This window comes from Plecotus auritus (genome assembly GCF_963455305.1).
Source record: "Plecotus auritus genome assembly, chromosome: 2".
Taxonomy (NCBI): domain Eukaryota; kingdom Metazoa; phylum Chordata; class Mammalia; order Chiroptera; family Vespertilionidae; genus Plecotus; species Plecotus auritus.
Window position 1 is genome coordinate 177,193,173 of NC_137771.1, and position 19,130 is coordinate 177,212,302.

At 38.1% G+C, this 19,130-nt stretch overlaps 1 protein-coding gene across 1 annotated transcript in view; it reads left to right on the plus strand.

Moving 5' to 3' along the window:
• Positions 1-3,199: 3,199 nt before the first annotated feature.
• Positions 3,200-19,130, plus strand: part of FGF12 (fibroblast growth factor 12) — a 558,339-nt gene continuing 542,408 nt past the window's right edge. Inside the window, exons 1-2 of the mRNA XM_080652333.1 lie at positions 3,200-3,359; positions 3,509-3,651. Coding sequence (XP_080508459.1) covers positions 3,639-3,651 — 13 coding nt within the window. The 5' untranslated portion in view covers positions 3,200-3,359; positions 3,509-3,638. The remainder of the gene's footprint in view (positions 3,360-3,508; positions 3,652-19,130) is intronic.

The window sequence follows — 19,130 nt, forward strand, 5'->3', positions numbered from 1 at the left end:
TTTAAAATACAGATAATAATAGTACTAACCTCATAGAATTTTATGAAAATAAAATTAATTAAAACATTTGGAATCCTTATAATAGTGCCTGGCACATAGCTATTAGTAGTGCTAGCTAAATATTATTATCATCATTACTTGTTATTATAGTACCTATAGTCCATGTCATCTACATAAAACACGTATGCTAAATATTATGATACATCAAATATTTATTGTTTCCTATATTCAGGACATTCTATCCACTACAAAGATATAGGATACAGAACCCAATTTTAGTAAAGATGGAGAACAGGAGAGAGATGCATATAGATAATTATAGTACAAAATAGAAAGTAATAGGTAATGTAAGAGAGGTAAAGAGATAGCAATATTGTTATTTTTAATAAAGAACATTTTCTGATTAAAAGTATCAGGGAAGACTATAGGAGTTAGATTGTAATTTTAGTTGAATCTTGAATAAAATATAATATTTGGATATGTAGACATTTGTGTTAGAGGTGAAAATATTCCAAGGATGACTATGTAAGTAAAGGTGGAAAAAGAAAATCTTGAGCTTTGTTTAGGATAATGACAAGTATTGTCTAGGAGTAAGCTTGGAAAAGACTTGAAAGATAGTCTGGAACTAGACAATGGAAAGGTCTTGAAAGTCAGATCACAGATTTTATATTACAATTTGATTCATTTTCTACTTAATAAAGCATCTGGGTTTTAAAAATTATGAATAAAAATCATGAAAATTCACAAACTAGGAGGCTCTCCCTGTTCTTGTTCACTGTAGACTATGGGGAGGTGGTTACATAAGAAATCATCCAGGAGGAGCTGGATCACCTCCGCCTGTGAGGCAGGATCCTCAGGTTCTGAACCTGGTTCTGCTCCACTATGTGACTTATGTCAAGTCAATATCCTCTCTGCCTCTCCATCTGTAAAATATTAAGGGTTATGTAGATGGGCTCTAAATGTATCTCCTTTTATAATGGGGTACAGTGTTAGGAGCAGAAGATATTTATCCCGATAAAATAGGGTATTGTTATTTTTTTTTTTTTTTGAGAAATCAGTCTAAGTAGTTGCTTTAATATAATTATTTTTTTTTAGACAGGAAGTATTTGCACACTGTAGAAAAGAAGATAAGGAAAAGTAAGAACATAAAACCACCTATAATGCTGTCCCTAACACATCTACACACATTCTGCTCTGATAGTTTTTGTCAGTTGCCCCTTTCTGAGTCCAACGGTCACCTACCTAGTCCCCTTTTCTCTGTTCTCCTCTTCCTCACCTCTTAGTTGATGAATCTCTCTAATGTGTGTTTTGGGGTATATATTTCTTTCTAACCATCCATGTTTCTGTTTTTTCTTTTTCTGACCATCTTTCTCTTCAGCCACCTGTCTTCATATATATGTATATTAATCTAATATTTTACCAGATTGTGAGAGTGAGAAGAAAAGTATCAGATGAACTTCATTAAGAACAAGTTAAGGAAATAATAGACTATTTATTTTATTTTTTTAAAAAATATATTTTATTTATTTCAGAGAGGAAGGGACAGGAACAGGGAGACAAAAATATCAATGATGAGAAAGAATCATTGGTCGGCTGCCTTCTGTATGCCCCACACTGCGGATCGAGCCCACAACCTGGGCATGTGCCCTGACCGGAAAACAAACCGTGACCTCCTGGTCCATAGGTCTATGCTCAACCACTGAGCCACACTGGCCAGGCTAGACTATTTCTTGAGGATCAACGTTACTCTCACTCTTACCCTATTTTCTAAACCTGTCAAAATTTAAAGAAATCCTGAGTTTTGTGATTTTTCCAAATATTTACTTTGGCATGCAGTATGAGAGCCCAAAGGTTAGCAGACCTCAGGTTATGGCCTCTGTAATCCCACACTCCAGTGTTTTAATTCCTCAGTGCTGCATGGAGGTAGGCTTTGCTGAATGAACCTCAGCAGTTCATCAGCAGGAGCCCTCCACTAATAAATGTCCCAGTCTGGTTGAAGTGTCAGGATTAATATTTGTAATCAAGGCCTTCAGACATTGGAAAATCCCAGGATGCCTTCTGAATCACGAGAAAACTGAATTGTAGTCAGCCTCAGGTTTCTTGTTGGGAGTACATTTTATTGTATTTCAATGTTTTGAAAATTGGGATTAGAAGTCTACTATGGAGGGATCTTTGTGGAACCTGAGGTGTGATTAATCTGCACATCTCTCTCCTTAGCCATTCCAGACAACAGAGTTTTCTAGATTTGTTTTTATGCCTGAGAATAAGATTATTATTCTCAAGGAGAGAATATTCTCTCATGAGAATTTAGACGATTGAAAGAAGAAAAGTTGGTGAACACACATTTATTTTCTCTTACACATTTTGCAGATAAACTAAATATAGTGTGGCTTTTTAAATACTCTGATATGAAAGTGGTACTTCAGGAATTTTTGCTTTACATCTTTTCCTATAGCCTTATACAGGAAAAACACTCCTACTCTGCACCTTCATAAAATGATGATGTGTACAGTTTTAAAATACTTAGTATATCAATAAGGTGCCTCCCCACCTTTGGAGACTACTTCTTGGTTGATTGTTGGAAAAAAGCTAAAAAGAGCACCTCCACCCCCCAGTATCCTCAGTATCATTGTTTGGAGAACTTTCCAAGCCTCAGTGCCTGTTCATGGACGTTTTGGGATGGAGGCAAAGGGGATCTCAGGGAGGCAAGGAAATTCAAGTCTGAGCAGCAAAGAAGTGGGGGAATACTAACCTTTGTTAGCTCCAGGGCTACTCCCATCCCACCCCCTGAAAAAACAAAACAAGAACAGGAATGTAAGGAGAAATATAAATCCAGTGGGGGAAGCGGGTCCTCCAGGGGGAAAGCGTTCACCTGGAAAGTTACTGAGGCAGTAAGGAGAGAAACCCAAATGATGCCCCTCAAATAGGATTCCTAAATCCCTTTCTCTTCCTTTCCTCCTTTCTGCCTTCTGAATAAAGCTAGACCCAGCTCGTGGACCATAGTCTCTTCTAAGGTTTCTGTAATCCATCCTGGAAAAATCATATGAAACCAGGACACAATCCCAATCCAATCCATTTCTAGTTTGCAAAGGAAAATCCAGTCCGGCCTTTATTTTTTACATTGCTTCCCTGTGCCCAAAGCCTCAGCTATTCGGCGGGGATAACTAGGGAAGGTATTGGGGAGAGAAACGAAGGGGGCGGGGAGCAGGAGGCGGTGAAAAGGGGAGGGAGGATGCCCTGCGCATGCGTGCCAGCGCCTATGCAAATCGTACATCCAGAAAGCAAAGTGGGATGATCTGTCACTACACCTGCAGCACCAAGCTCGGAGGACAGCTCCTGCTTGCAGCTTCCAGACCCAGGTAAAAATCATCTGAGCGGGCACCGTGCATGCGTTTCAATGCCAGATGTGCGTTGCAGTCTATCCCTCATAGAGGCAATCTGCTGCTGCTGCTTAGTGTCCTTTGGTGGCTGATTGCAGCTTCAAGGTTTAAGAAATCCCATCTTTCAGGAAGCCTGAGGGAAAGGAAGGAAGTACAGGCGAAATCATCAGATTGGCTTCCCAGGTTTGGGAATCTGAAGCGGGCCCACGTCTTCAGGCCAACTTCCATTGAACTTCCCAGCACTCAAAGGGGACCGAAATGGAGAGCAAAGGTATGTTTCTGTCCCTTTCAGGGGACTTCCCGCTGCATGTGCGTGTGGCCAAGGCAGTCCTCAGCGAGGGGACTGCAGTGCTTGGGGAGCGAGCATCGTACTAGGTCGATAGGAGGAGATGCTATGTCCGTTGCAGCACCGGGGAATCCTGGCAGGAGGGCCACTTCTTTTTAATTCCCACAGCTCAGAAGACAGTGCTTAATACTCCGTCAGTTGCTTAGTGAAGTGTGACGAGTTGTTATTATTTATTCTTTTGGGGTGGGGGTGGGGAGCATCTTTAGCTGGTGGGAGAAGAGGAGAGACGTGTTGGTAAAGAAATTTCTTTTCTCTGGAATCGATGAGCTCGAATAAATATAATTAATCTGCTTTAGTATTGCTGACAGGCATGTTTGTATCTGATATTCAATAATGCATTGCTATAAAAATGTTTGGATTTCTCCACCCCCACCCCAGGAAGATGGTATTTTTGGGTGTGTATGACCACATCCTACTGCATTTTCAATATATATCAGCAGATAAATTGGTTCTATTTGAAACAGTGTGCATTAGAACTGACCTCTAAGAAGAACAGTGTGCTGGGAGTACTGCTTGGCTCCCAAACACGATGAATTTACTAGTTGTGGACATGTATGTCTTAATATTCTCCTCCTAAGCAATTCTGTATGATGTGCACATACTAACTGGGAAAGGGACTATAAAAACCAACTTCTGATGGCATATTTAATACACAAAAACAAAATGGCTATTACAACTGGGAGATGGATATGGTTTGGGTTTAACCCCATCTATGCAAGTCTCTTCTTTCTCCTCCTCTTCCTCCTTCTTCAAACACTCACCAGATTGCAATAGCCTTGAGTGATGTGGTCAGATACCCAGTAGGAATATTGGATGTACTTGATTCCAGTGAAATCAGAAGAAATGATGTCAACTTTTATGAAACTATATTCATTACCAAGCACTGGAGAAGCTATATTTGAGACAAGGTTTTATTTTTAAACCAGGAATGTCAGTCATTGTGCTAATGTGCTCAGGATCAGGGGATGGTGGTGGATTTCCTATTTCTGGGCTGATTAATAAAACTAGCATGTTGAATGATAGCAGGCCTATGTTCAAGAAAGTATTTTAAGTATTTAATTAACAGAGTTAAGTATTTGAACCTAGGTAAGTATTTACAATATGAAAAGAACTGAATCAACATGAATTCAGACTAGCTGGCAATTTTTAGTTTAGAAAAATTATTGTTGTGATTCGCCGATGGGCACTTCAATGACTAACAGTGATGTACATATATGAGAAAATCCAAATACTTATATATCTACATATACAAATATAAGTATAATGAGGCATATATTTATTAACTCTATTATAGAATCCATTTTAAAATGAGAAACCAGTATTAATTCATAGAAGTCTGTAATATTCCAGTTGATTAAGTATTTCTGGAACATAAAGTTAATGACAGACAGAGTATTATTTTACTATGAAATAGATTTTTTTTGTGTGCTTAAATGACACCTGCTATTTGGTTATTAACTTGTCTTAATGTTTGTTTTTTGACAATGATCCTTGGTAATATTTGGCTTCCAATTTATATACTTATTCCTGGTCCATCATAATTACGATGCATCTCTTAGCAATAATTTTTTTATTTTCCTTCCTTGCTCATAAAATATATTACATGTCACTCAAAATTCCAGGTGGTTTATATCTCAAATTGACAGTAGTAGAGTTCTAGATATTCTGCCTGTCTTGGGAGTTTTGAAAGGAGAAAGAATCTGTGAAGAATCAGGCCAGAACTTCTATAGCTCTTCAGATAACAGTGATACAGGCATGAATCACAGCATTGACCAAAAGGCAATGAAGAATTTTGCCCCAAGCCAATATTGTGGTTATTCTGCAGAGGTACCATAATTTCCTCACGCAAAACACATAATAAATGTTTTTATGCGTGTTAGCACTTGGGTTTCCTTTACAAAGGAATTAACTAGGTAGTGACCACATTAAGAATGGATAAATTTTTTACATATTGGCTTTATTTTTGATGCAATTGGAATAGCTAAACATTGTAGCTAACTTAAATTTTTTTATTAGTACATTAAGAGGTGTGTGTTCCATTCAAATTGGTCCATCCTTAATAGTTTATGCTGCCATGTACAAACTTCTTTCCCCAACAGATTCAAATCTATTTCTAGGAAGACATTCTGAAATGTAAGTACATATAATTATTTTTTTCTACTGGAAGCTCTCTTAATATAGATTAGCAGAGTATTATGGCATGATTAAGTTTCGGGTTCAAGAGTTCTTTATCTCAGAAAAAATCTAATGGCTCAATTATTATTGACTCCTGTCACTTGCATTTGACAACCTTCACATTACCTCTAGCATTTGAAAATCTTTCTTTGAGCACTTGTCCAGAGTTTCTAGCAAGTTGAACGTCAGTTACTTACAACTAAGATCAATTTTCTTTTGTTTCTTTCCTTACTTCTTTACATCACTTCCTGTCATCCAGGGAAAAGAAGAGAGGAAAATAAATCAGTTGCCCTAGCAATCAAGTCGCCATCTAATTTCAGTGATCTTCATGCCAGGGTAATTAATATAGCTTCAAAGGTTTGGGTTGGTTGGTGCACAGTCAGAACAGCTTTGACAGAATTTGTGCCTTGCAATGGCTCACAAACTTCACTGCACAGCAGAATCATCTGGCATACTTTGTGGTCATCCTCGTGCCTAGGTTGCACCCCATTCCAATTACATCAGAATATTAGGGTGGAAGACAGATATAGGTAGTTTTAAATGATCCCAGATGCAGTGATGTTTGGGAACCACTGATTTAGTCTCTTGATAATCAAAATGTGGTTTGAAAACTAGCTTTTTTTTCAACTGCAGAGTATTTTCTTTACTCCAGGACAATTGAATCAGAAACTTACTTTAACAAAATCCCCAGGTAGTTTGAGAAGCACTGATTTAGAGTGAGGAAAGATATTTGTCTGTCTATCTATCTATCTATCTATCTATCTATCTATCTATCTATCATCCATCATTTCTCTCTTGCTCTCTCCCCCTCTCTTCTCTATTTTCCTCTTCTCCTGACAACTGTGTTACATCTATCTTTGTCTAGCTATGTTTTCAACATCAGCTGGCACATTAGGAACACCTGTAGAGTTTTTAAAGCATAAGAATGCTTAGGCCACATCTCTAGACATTCTGGTTTAATTGGTCCTGGAGTGGAACCTGGACACAGGTATTTTGAAAAAGCTTCCCAATCGATGCTAATGGATAGCTAGAGTTACCCATTGGTCTAGACCCTTGCTACTCAAGGTGTGGTCCACAGACCACATTAACAGCAGCATTAAAGCCCATTAACATTACTTGGGAACTTGTTAGAAATGCAGACTCTCAGGAACCACCCTAGATTTTATGAATCAAATGTGCAGCTCATCAAGGTCTGCTGGTCACTTATATACACATGAAAGTTTAAGAAGCACTGGTCTAGATCTTGTGGAATTGATTATATCTGAGAATGACATCATTTCAGGCCCCTCAGTAGAGAAGATTTGATATGATCTCACTAATCAATATGGAAGCTCCTGGATATGTAATCATGATATAGGTCTTCTTGTTGCTTTTGGACAGAATGGAAATGAAAGGAAAATAAATTGCCTGCGTCATGGTTAGATCAGAAAACAAACTCACTTAAAAATATATTTTTATTGATTTCAGAGAGGAAGAAAGAGGAAGAGATAGAAACAGCAATGATGAGAGAGAATCATTGATTGGCTGCCTCCTACACGCCCCACACTGGGGATCAAACCCACAACCCAGGCATATGCCCTGACTGGGAAATGAGCTGTGACTTCCTGGTTCATAGGTCAATGCTCAACCACTGAGCCATGCCAGCCAGGCCAAACTCACTTTTAAATATCCCCTCTCTGCTCTTCCTCAAGCCATTTACTTTCAACCCTGGTTATCTTTAAACACTTATTTTCTAGGTCTATTCTGAGCTCCTGACAATGCCCTGATATAGATCCATGATAGTGTGATATTAGACTTTTTAACTCAGGGTACATCTTAACAGAGTGAATATAGCTTTACCCTTTTCCCATTGCCATGTGTCTGTTCAACTCTTTTGAGATTCATTTGCTATGGCCCTTGTTCCATAAAATCTCCCCTGACCGCCCCATATCTAATTTGTCCCTTATGTACTGCATTTTTTTTTACAATCTGCATTGTAATTTTATGCTCTTTATTTAAACAAATGTTTATTGAGCACCTTCTATATTCCCAATGTACTAAGAAGCAATCTCTGATCTTAAAGATCTCACTCTCATATCCCCATTAATAGACTGTCCTTCTTGTGTAACGTACCTGCAGCTATCCAGGAGCCTGCCTCATATAAAACATTTCTATTTACCTATGCAAATGTGTACTTGAGGGACTCAGATTATGTATGTTGAACTGCATAGCCTTGATTACATTAACATGCCATGTTTGTGCACCAGGAGATTGTAAGTTAGGAGAGGCAAAATATGTTTGGCTACCAGAGGGCGACAGAAACATCAATTTGATTTCAGAACATAGAAGTCAGTAACTTGATCTGCTTTCTCTATAGAGACCTGTATATAGGTTCCCAATGAATATTCAACTCTGTTCTGGGTTTCACACCATCCATTAAAGTCCAATCAGACCCGTGAACTAATGCATTTAATGTATAGAACAGTCATGTCTCAGAAAACAAACTGTTTCACCCTACAGGAGAGAAAGAAAATGTCCATGTAGTAACTCATTTAGAGAACTGGGAAGTGATTTTAAGAAAAGCTCCTTTGTGATTAAAAACAACAATAACTAAAACACCGAGGCCATGGTGGTGGGATAAGTAAAATAAAATGTAAAAAAACATAATGTAATAGAATAGGCTTTGGATAGAAGAGATCCGTTCTTACTTCAGTGTTACTTTTATTACATCATTAGATATAGTTTTCCAGTCTGAGTCTCAGGATTCTTAACTATTAGAAGAAATTCATTTTGTTTGATTTAGTATATTTACTGAGATGCCACATTGCTTTGGGCACATTATTAAATTCAGGTGACAGAGATATAAATAGTGCATTGGCTCGCCCTCCAGGAGCTCACATTCTAGAGATACACAAAGAGGCTGTGGATTTCTAACATTGTGTATCGCTTATGCATTTCTAACATTGTATGTCATTTATCTTTTAGAATTAGAGTAGGTTACCTAGCAGTCTAGAATATAAAATCACCCAGTAATTAATGACCACCAGAGAGGCACTTAACATTCGATAGCAATAATGCCTATCTTTTGTTCCCCCTTTGGTTTCTTTAAACAAAATTGTTGTGTGGGAGAACATTTAAACTCAAGCTAAGTATCCACTCTAAAAGCTGTTCCAACTGACTAGATACCTAGCTAGTAACCCATTGTGTGACTTAGGTGGCCATTATGAGGCTCATTAGCATTAGTAATGAGTCTAGAGGTGGCCAGTTAGTTATCTCCTATCGTTCTGTTATCCCTATTTTTTTCCGCCTTTAAGCTTCTGAAGTACTAACCCTTCTAGTGTTGTGTGATCACGAATGGATTTGTGATTTTTCATGTATTAACAGCCATAAACAACATTGATGAGACATTTTGTATCTTTTATTGTCATCTCCTTTAAAATTCTGTGATTAGACATTTTAACTTCATTTTATAGATAACAAAACAGAGGCTCAGAAAGACTAAGTGACTTAGGCAACACATCTTAACTTAGTTTCTCTGTAAAATAAGAATTATTGCACCCAGCTCAAGCCCCATACCATAATATGAGTATGAACTTAAACTCATACCAATAAAGCATTTAGAGTTCTTTAGAATCAGTCTTTCATCATTATTAGCTGTGTTTGTCTTTTCACTAGACTGTGAGGTCCTAGAGGGGAGAAATTGGTCCTTTGCCACCTTTGTAGTTTTAGCAGCAAGCATCCCACATAGACACTCAACATTATCTCCACTGATTTCCACAAAGGCTTCCATGTACAAAGAGGGACTTCTTTTGCACTTATTTTATATATTTTACAGTTACTCCTAGAATATCTAAATTTATTTCTATGTTGCTCAGGCTTAGTTTGAGGCAGTTATATAACATCTTATGGGGTTGAAGGTGGAGATATATTGGGTCAAGTATTATATGTCTTCTATGGGTTTAAAACATAGATATGTAAAATATGGCCACAAACAGATTCTCAATCAGGGGTGCATGGCAGAATCACTGGGTACCCCAGGATACATGGGGCTTACATATTTAAGAAGCACCTCAGGTGATTAAGATGTACACCTTCAATTATGAATCAATAAATGAGATACAGGGTGGTTACTGTGAAACTATAACATGTACCTGCGTCCCTTATCAGGAACACTACAGGACTCCTACTGCTTGGGCCTTGACTTTTATTGTCACCCTCTTTAGTGTTAAGAAAGTGTACCTGTAGAAGAGAAACCTAATTTCTGTACTCCAGGCTTGGGATGGAACATAGACATGGAGAGCGTCTGAGGCTAAGATGACAGGACACATTGTTTCCCATCGTCTTCATCCTCATCTCCTTGTTAGCATCCTTGCAGGCAGAGCACAGTGGGGTTTTTCCAGGATCTGTCTATAGTTCTAATTTTAGTTTGCTCTCCTCTTCAGTTAGTTTTTGAAACAGTCTCTTTCTCCTTGTCTCTGGAATGTAGGATTCCCACCCAGGCAGACCATGGTATTTTGGGCTGTGATGCATTGGATGGATGGTGCCTTGGCAGAAGCCCCAAAGGACACCTGTTGTCCCTCCACAGACACTGTCTTTCTTTAGCACATATTCTGTCTTGCATTTTACCTGAAACAAACCCTCCCACCAGTGATTCAGAGCGGACAGGTCATTGAAAGAGGGGCTTTAAACTGTGAAAGAAATAAAGGGAAGTTGATGCTCTGTGTTTAGGTTTTCGTTTCTCTTCTCCTTGTGGACTGGCCATTAGCCTGAGAAGCAGCCCAAAGGGACTAGAGTGCAGGAAAAAAAAATCCAGAGACTTTCAGAGGCCATTCAGAAGATGACCAAATACATTCGTTTATCCAGCAGGCAGGAAGAAGCAGCAAGGCCAATCTGCCAAGTGTCCATCTCTCCCCATCCCATTCATTCCTACACTTGTCACCCATGTGAAACAATTAGGTTTTCCTCAAACACTGCTAACATTCAAACAGGGTGAGCAAACCTCAACACAAGGCAAATTAGGAAATGCCTTTTCAGCTTTTTGGAAACTGATCATCTAGATATGTTTCTGATTGAAACAAAAAAAAATGTCAGAATGTTTATGCCCTTAGTCTCATTCACGTACTAAATTGGGCTTAGAGCCTCTACAAATAAAAGAATTACACAAGATTTATTACATAATCATTCTAATTGTTAGAATCTGCATAGTTTAAAATTAGATTATTTAAGCAGTTTTCTCCAAAGGCTTTTCTTTCATTTCAAAATATTTTCAACACAATCTAAAATTGAATTTGGTTTACTTCTTTCTCTCTTCTGGAACTTAGAGGAGAAATATGTGCTATATATCAAAAGAAAGGTTATCATGTAAATGTCACTGTATTTGCAAGCCTTCAAATAATTTAAAATGAAATGGCACAGGTACTTTTTACTTATGGACTTTGCATCAACATCAGCATGAAAAGCAAACTGATAATGCAAATATAGCAAAACCCTCAATAATACTAAGGCAAAGGAGACAACCAAAGCAATTATAGAGCAAGATGATTGATTGCTTTATTTAATAAGCAGCATTTACTGAGTGTCTGCTATGTGTTAGTCTCTAAGGCCAAGCTTTTCAAACTGGGCTGTGCATACTGGTGGGACTATGAGATTGTATACTGGGGTGACTCAGAGGCACAGAAAACATGTGCATGTTCTGATGAAATAAAACTGACATTAGACTATACACTGGAGAACCTGGGTTCATGTTCTAGTCCCTCCGTTTGATGGTGGAACCTGGGGAAAAATCTCTTCCTTCTCCTCTCCGGAGTTCAGTGTCCTAAGCCATTCTTTAGCTCTATTTGCTTATTCATTTCTAGTTTCTTAGTAAAGAAACTGCTTATTTAGCTTGTTTGTATTTTTTCTTTACTTGTTCCTCTTTATATTTAATATCCATAGAAAATAAGTCAGGGTGGCCATAATGGCCACATTAATTTTTTAGGACCCACTGTAGATTTGAACTAGCTGTTTAATGCTGTGAGTTGTGTGACTGAAGTTGTTGGTTCTATAACTGGGTTGAGCAATTGAACTGGGTTGAACAATTAATTTGATTTCAAGTGAGAAAGCATTAAGACTGCTGGGAAATTGCTACTTGGCTGTCTATAGATTGCATAATTGTGACCACAATAGAGGCCCAACTATGTCTGAACCAGTCAGTGGGTGGCTGCCGTGGCCTGGCTTAGGAGGCTGGAGACTTGGATTTGAATCCTACTTCCTGATCCACTTCATTGTGTGACATTGAGTTGGTCACTTCCTTTCTCTGTCCTTGTTTCTTCACCTATGAAACAAGGGTAGATTAGTGCCAAGATTCCTTTCAACTCTAGAATTGTAAGAACAAGCATTTGTGATGTGTTTATGTAGGAACTACAGTGGATATGTTCTGTTTAAGGTTATAGTTAGCACCTTGGTCTCTCCTATTTCTTTGGCTAACTCAGTGTCGTTTTTGCTCAGCAGATTGTACATTATGTTTCTGTAACATTTTTTACCCTCACACATATCTTGTTTTTATAATTAAGATCAGTTTATTTATACATTAGTCATATGTGAAGTTGATTTGGTGGATACAGTTTTCTCCTCTCTCCCACCCCAAATCAGCATTCCCCCTAAAAAAAGACAAGATAAACAGAATAACACCAAGAGTTCAAGAGCTGAATGTTTTACCAACATTATAGAAAGGGTATTTTATTTTCTTTCAGTTCTCAATCATTTGCAACATATTATTTAAAAATAATTGCAATCAATCCCTCATTGTCTTCAAACAACTTAAAAACCAATAATCATGTCTGCTGACATTTGATAGGATACTGATCATTTTAGATTGAAGAAGCATTTTTTTGTATCTAGATGAAAGTTAACAAGTGTATAAGAGCTTTATGGTTAGTAAGCTTAATTTCTTGATTGTGCAAATAAAAAAATGTAATGATGGGGTGAACTATTTAACAGACATTAACATATTAGTGAACATGAGTTGTAATCAGAAACACTTGTGATATGATGATTATAAAAACAGTGATGTGGATTTATGTATTAATTAAATAATGTAAATTTGTATGTCCATGGACAAAGAGTAGATGGTAATATGCAAACATTGCCAATATTTAGGCAATGGTGATTGGATTGTGACTGAATTCTTTTTCATTTTCAAATCTTTTATCAATAGTTTATTATAGTTTTTAATAAAGCATATATCACTAGATATTAGATTCATTTATAAGTGTTTAAACAATCTACTTAAACTGAACTCAACCAAATCTCTCCATGAGCCATGATTCCATACTTTATTCCTATGGGACATTGAAAGGACCATGAGGAGATAACTGATTCTTTTGAATAATGCTTATGTATCTTTTACTATGTGCCAAACACTGTGCTTTATATATATTGACTTAACTAATCCTTATAGCAATCCAGTAAGGCAGGCACTATTGTTATCCCTGTTTCAAGGAATGGAAGACCCAGGCATAGAGACGTTCAGTAACTTGCGTAGATTATACAGCTAGTAAATGGCAGACTGGCTTCAGAGTCTGTGAGCCTAACTACAAGAGAACATCTAAGGTATACTTTTTCAAATCTGGTAAGTCAATTAGTTACTGAAAAATGAATCCAGCTGTTTACATATACTAAATTTAGTATACACTTTATTACTCTTTAGTATACACTTTATTATCCTTTAGTATACACTTTATTGCTCAGTCTCCCCCAAACCCTGGACCAATGAGAGCCAGACTCAGGGAGACATCAGCCGTTCTTACCTGCTCTCAGGTGGGCTTGAGAAAGAGCCTGCTGCTCCCCTGTGCCTTAGGTTGGCTTCAAACCCAGGGCCTTAAATATTGCAACTTCCTTTTATCAGCTCCCCTTGAATAGCTGCTCTGCCTATCTGGGGAGCTCATTCATGTGAGAGAAAGATTACAAAACTTGAAATCACATGCATAACTAGCACCTTGTTAATCCCTGTGTTTTTGGTAAGATATATCTCTGTGTCTTTGAGTCGTCGTTTGTACAATTATTCTTTCCAGGGACAAATAAAGAATATATATCCTAGTATCAGTATTCAGTAACAACAGCCTCTGCTTTGGTAGTTATTATCTGACCCTTAGTCTTCCCACTTCCTCTGTTTCTGTGTGGGGTAGAATCTTGCCTTGAACTCCCCACTATCATGGTAGCCCCGTTGCATAGAACTAGATGCAGGGTTTGGTACCCCTTGCACCACATGTAACATTCCTGAAGCATGGCAGGATTCCTACCTGATGCTGGAAGCTGCCGTCTTGCTTACTCTTACTACCATATTCCTTCCTTCCCCTACCATTTTCCCTCCCCCGTCCTTTGACACCAGCTGTGATTGGTCTAGAACTGGTTCCATTCCTTCATGGTCTTCTATGGACTGCTGACCCTTACTGCTCTCATTCGCTTTCTCCTTCACCTTTTCCGGTTCCAGTTCACTCATTTTTCTCTGTTGCAACCACCAGAATGCCATGAAGCTGTGAAGCACCATTTAAAATGATACTCTTTAAGTTATGCTGGTTTATCATGCTATAAAAACTAGAGTAGTGATACCAATTGGTTAACCCATTGATTTTTTTTTAAATCAGAATTTGACTAATTTGTTCCCATTGTCTGGCCTAACATGAAATCCAGTTTCCTCAGGAGATAAAATTTAAGCCTTGTGATAGGAAAATTAATATCATTGGTCTAGGAAACATTCTACTGTTCATGTCAGAATAGTGAGGGCAACTTTCTGCCAAGTGTGCCTGGTCAGGGGTTTTCAGACATTGGTTGCATCACAATAACCTATAGGCTCATTAGAACACACATTTCTGAGTCTCACTCCCAGAGGTTCTGATTCAGTGGGTCTGGGGTGGGCCTGAGAGTTGGCATTTGTTCCCTGTCGCTACTCATGCTGCTGGTCTAGGGATCATATTTTGAGAACCACTGGTGTAGACATCCTCGTCTAAGATTCTCTTGTACTTGGGTATTGTATCTAGAAATAAATGTATAAGTATACATTTATATGTATATACAATATACATTTTTCTCATTATTGAAGAATGTCAGATAAGGGATCATGCCTTAGAATTCTCATGAAGAATGCCACAGTTTAAAGGCATCAACATGATTACAACTAGAAAACTACCCAGCACTGTCCACAGCCACAGTGGCTAGTTAGTTAATAAAAAATCCATGTTTGGATGTAGACATTTCCATTTATCTGCACCATGCACATTGTTTGTCATTGGTACACAACATAAAAAGTGACATAGTTTCTGACCTCATGAAGACTATCTTTTGAAGATAGACCCAAACAGAAGCCCAGGGAAAGCTGACAGTAGGCAATGCATGTGAAAATGTAGAATACATTTTACATTTACTTTCACTATCATATATTCTGTGTGGATTGCCTGGATAGCTGTTATAGGCCAGGAACCAATGAATGAAACAAGGTTTATATCCTCTATGATTACACCAGAAAAAAGGAGTTGGCATTTGAGGTTGGTCTTGCAGAAGGGTTTGGGATTGAAACATTGGAAAAGTATCCCAGGCTGACAGAATAGTATAAGCAAAGGGAAATAGTCACTAATATACATGTAGCAACTAGGGAAATAGTAAATGATTGGTTAATTCATTAATCCAGCAAATATTTGTTATACTGGACGCTGTTCTAGGTGCTGAATATGGGAGTGACAAGACCAAGTCCCTGCCCTCATAAAGCACGTAGGGCTGGAGACAGATTCAGTGAATGATACATCATGAAAAAAAAAAATGGGAGAAAATTATGGAGGCCTGTTGCATAAAAACTACATTTCAAAAATATTAGTTAATATAATTAATAATTGTCTTTTAAAATTAGATTCTCAGGGATTTTAGAATTTAATTCTACTTGCAAATCTATTATTCCCTAGGTTTTCAAGAAAATATCTACTGTACAGAGCAAGGCATATCTATAAGCCCACTGCCATGGCCAGGGTATATGCTGTGTTCAGTATTTCATCCTCTGACTCTTTCCAACCTCTGCTGCTGACACGCTTCCTTTACCTAATGGAAGTGAGTTTTATTTCTATCTCCTTTTGGCTCTCAATCCCTCCAAATTTTTGCACTAAAACTTACAGATTGGTATTTTAGGAAAAAGGTCCAAAGAATCTTTTCAAAATGTGTTCAACTTAAAAATTGCTCCCTGAAGATCTTTAAATTATTATTAAGTCTCAGAATTATAATGATAGGGCAAAACTATATAAGCAACTATTGATATGAAGTTCCTTAAATTCTCCTATCCTTAAGTATATGAAATATATTTGCCTTCAAATTTATCATCACTCTTTCAATGGCATGTTTTCATATTCTGGCTCTTTCTTTAGAGAAGCTAGAGAGATTAAAAATTGTTTCTAAACTGAATTCTGGTTTTGGATTTTGTCTGTCTACTTTCTAGCTGAAGATATCTGGCAAGGTTACTAATTTCCCTGATCCTAAATTTTCTCATCTATATAATGGAGATAATAATAGTACCTATTCATAGAGTTGTTTTGAAGATTAAATGAGATAACATAGAAAAGTGCTTACCACATTGCTTGGCATATATTAAGTACTCACCGAAATATAGCTATCAGTACATCTCTCAAAACTGCCTTATTATAACCTCTGGTACAAAATCATAGCCCTGGGCTTTTGCTGAGTCTGATGGATTCAGGTTTACTAGACTGTTTAAATAAATTCCAAGTGTAGTACTTTCCAGTCCACTAAGGCAACTCAACATAGAGCTGTGAAGCGCAGGAACCCTACAAAGATATTGCTTTTGGATCAAAGTCAAATGGTTCTAGGAAGACACTGTCAAACTGGAGAGCCATAATAAATGGTTAAAAATCCAGAAGACTGCCTTGTGTAGAGAAGGTGTTAGCCTGGCTTGTGAGAGATTTATGAACAAGATTTTGAAAGTGAAGGTCAGCAGATGATTTTCATTTAATAACCACAAGGAGCAGTGAGACAGATGGCCAGGGCAGCCTTGTCTTTTCTCTGAGCAACCTCTTTTGATTTCAACTGACCATTGAATCGGGTCTTAGTAAAGATGAGGGTGTCAGTGGACACCCTGCAGCCTCCTGTGTTACTTAGTCCTTCAGAAATGTTTCTGGAGCAAGACATGTATAAAGACAATTCCTTGTGAATAAAATTTGAGGTGATTTCTTTTCTTTTCTTTTCTTTTTACCTATTATTTTTGTCACATAGAAAGTATATTATCAAAGTTCCTTGTTCTCTCCCTCAAATTTTTTTCTCTCCAGAGAGAAACACTTTTAACTCTTTTTGATATTTACCTCCATATTCTAAATAATAGTTTCTTCTTACATCCTCTCAATTTCTTACCTCTATTTTTCATGCCTCACATGAAAATGAAGTTTTCATCTCTCTCTCATAATCATATTCTCATTACAACAGACACCCTTCCCATCCCACTGTCTTCCCAGGGCTGTTACATCGCTCTTTTGTTAGATCAGTATTTAGTTGTGACATTATTTTGACTAGGTAAATACTTTCCATGACTAAGCAAGTTGAACTACGATTATTCTTATTTTCCTTTTAAGGTTATGTTTTGTCTGTGGTTGATAGTTGTCTTGTTCTTAAAATATTTTTTAATGATTTCAGAAAGGAAGAGAAAGATAAAAACATCAATGATGAGCAAGAATCGTTGACCGGCTGCCTCCTGCATGCCACACACTGGGGATCGAGCACGCAACTCGGGCATGTGCCCTGACCCAGAATCGAACCATGACCTCCTGGTTCATAGGTCGGCACTCAATCACTGAGCCATGCTGGCCGGCAGTTGTCTTATTTTTTGTTTGTTCAGATTTCTACATACTTTTCATTATTTAGCTCCAAGTCTCTGCCAGTGGTGTGAGCCTCATTTCAAAGCATTCAGATGCAGATTTTTTTTTTTTTAAATCAACCACCCTCTGGAAGTAATCTCTCTCAGAACCTTCTGACTTCCTTCTATGCCCTGGGCACTAGTCTGATCCTGGGATCTGCCTTATCTGCCTTTCCATCATCCTGGAAAACTGCAGGATTCTGTTTGAATGTCTTGTTTCCCTGAATTCTCTGTATTCTTTCCTAGTTCACTCCCTAGTTTGGTGGGAAAAAGACACATCATAGTTAATTTTCTGTGCCTTTGCATATCTAAAAATATCTTCATTTTCCTCACCTCCCTTATATTTGAACAATAATTTTGCTAGGTATAGAATTCTATGTTGAAATAATTTTCTTTAAGAATTTAAATGCACCAGCATAATATCTTCTCCCTCCTGGTTTTGTTGTTCTGGTCTGATGCCATTCTGATTTCTTTATTTTTGAACATGCCTGATTTTTTCTCTTTAAAACTTGTAGGATCTATACTTTTCCCTAGAATTTTGAAAAAGTATAATGATTTGCCTTATTGTGGTTTTCTTTTCACCCATTATGCTTGGTATTTAGTAGGCTTATGTGGAAGCTTATATTCCTTACATCTAGATAATTTTCTTGAAGATTTTTTTCTTGATGATTTCCTATTCTCTGCTTCTCCTGTTTTAGTTGTTATTTGGTTTCACCTTTTTGGAAATTTTGTTACTTAGATATTGATATCCTAAATTTATTTTTTATGTTCTTATTTATATATACTTTATTTCCTATTTTCCCTTTATCTTACATTTTCCCCTTATTTTCTAGGTAATGCACTCAACTCTATCTTCCATTTTTTCTCTTAGGTTTTCTTTTTTATTTCTGACTAGAGGCCCGGTGCATGAAATTAATGCACGGGGGCGGGGTGTGTATCCCTCAGCCCAGCCTGCAACCTCTCCAATCTGGGACCCCTCTCACAATCCAGGACTGCTGGCTCCCAACTGCTCGCCTGCCTGCCTTCCTGATTGCCCCTAACCGCTTCTGCCTGCCAGTCTGATTACCCCCTAACCACTCCCCTGCCAGCCTGATTGATGCCTAACTGCTCCCCTGACAGCCTGATTGCCCCTAACTGCCCTCCCCTGCATGCCTGGTCACCCCTAATTGCTCTCCCCTGCAGGCCTGATCCCCCCTCAACTGCCCTTCCCTGCAGGCCCGGTCACCCTCAACTTCCCTCCTCTTCCGGCTTGGTCACCCCCAACTGCCCTCCCTTGTAGGCCTAGTCCCTCCAACTGCCCTCCCCTGCTGGCCATCTTGTGGCAGCCATCTTGTGTCCACATGGGGGCAGCCATCTTTGGCCACATAAG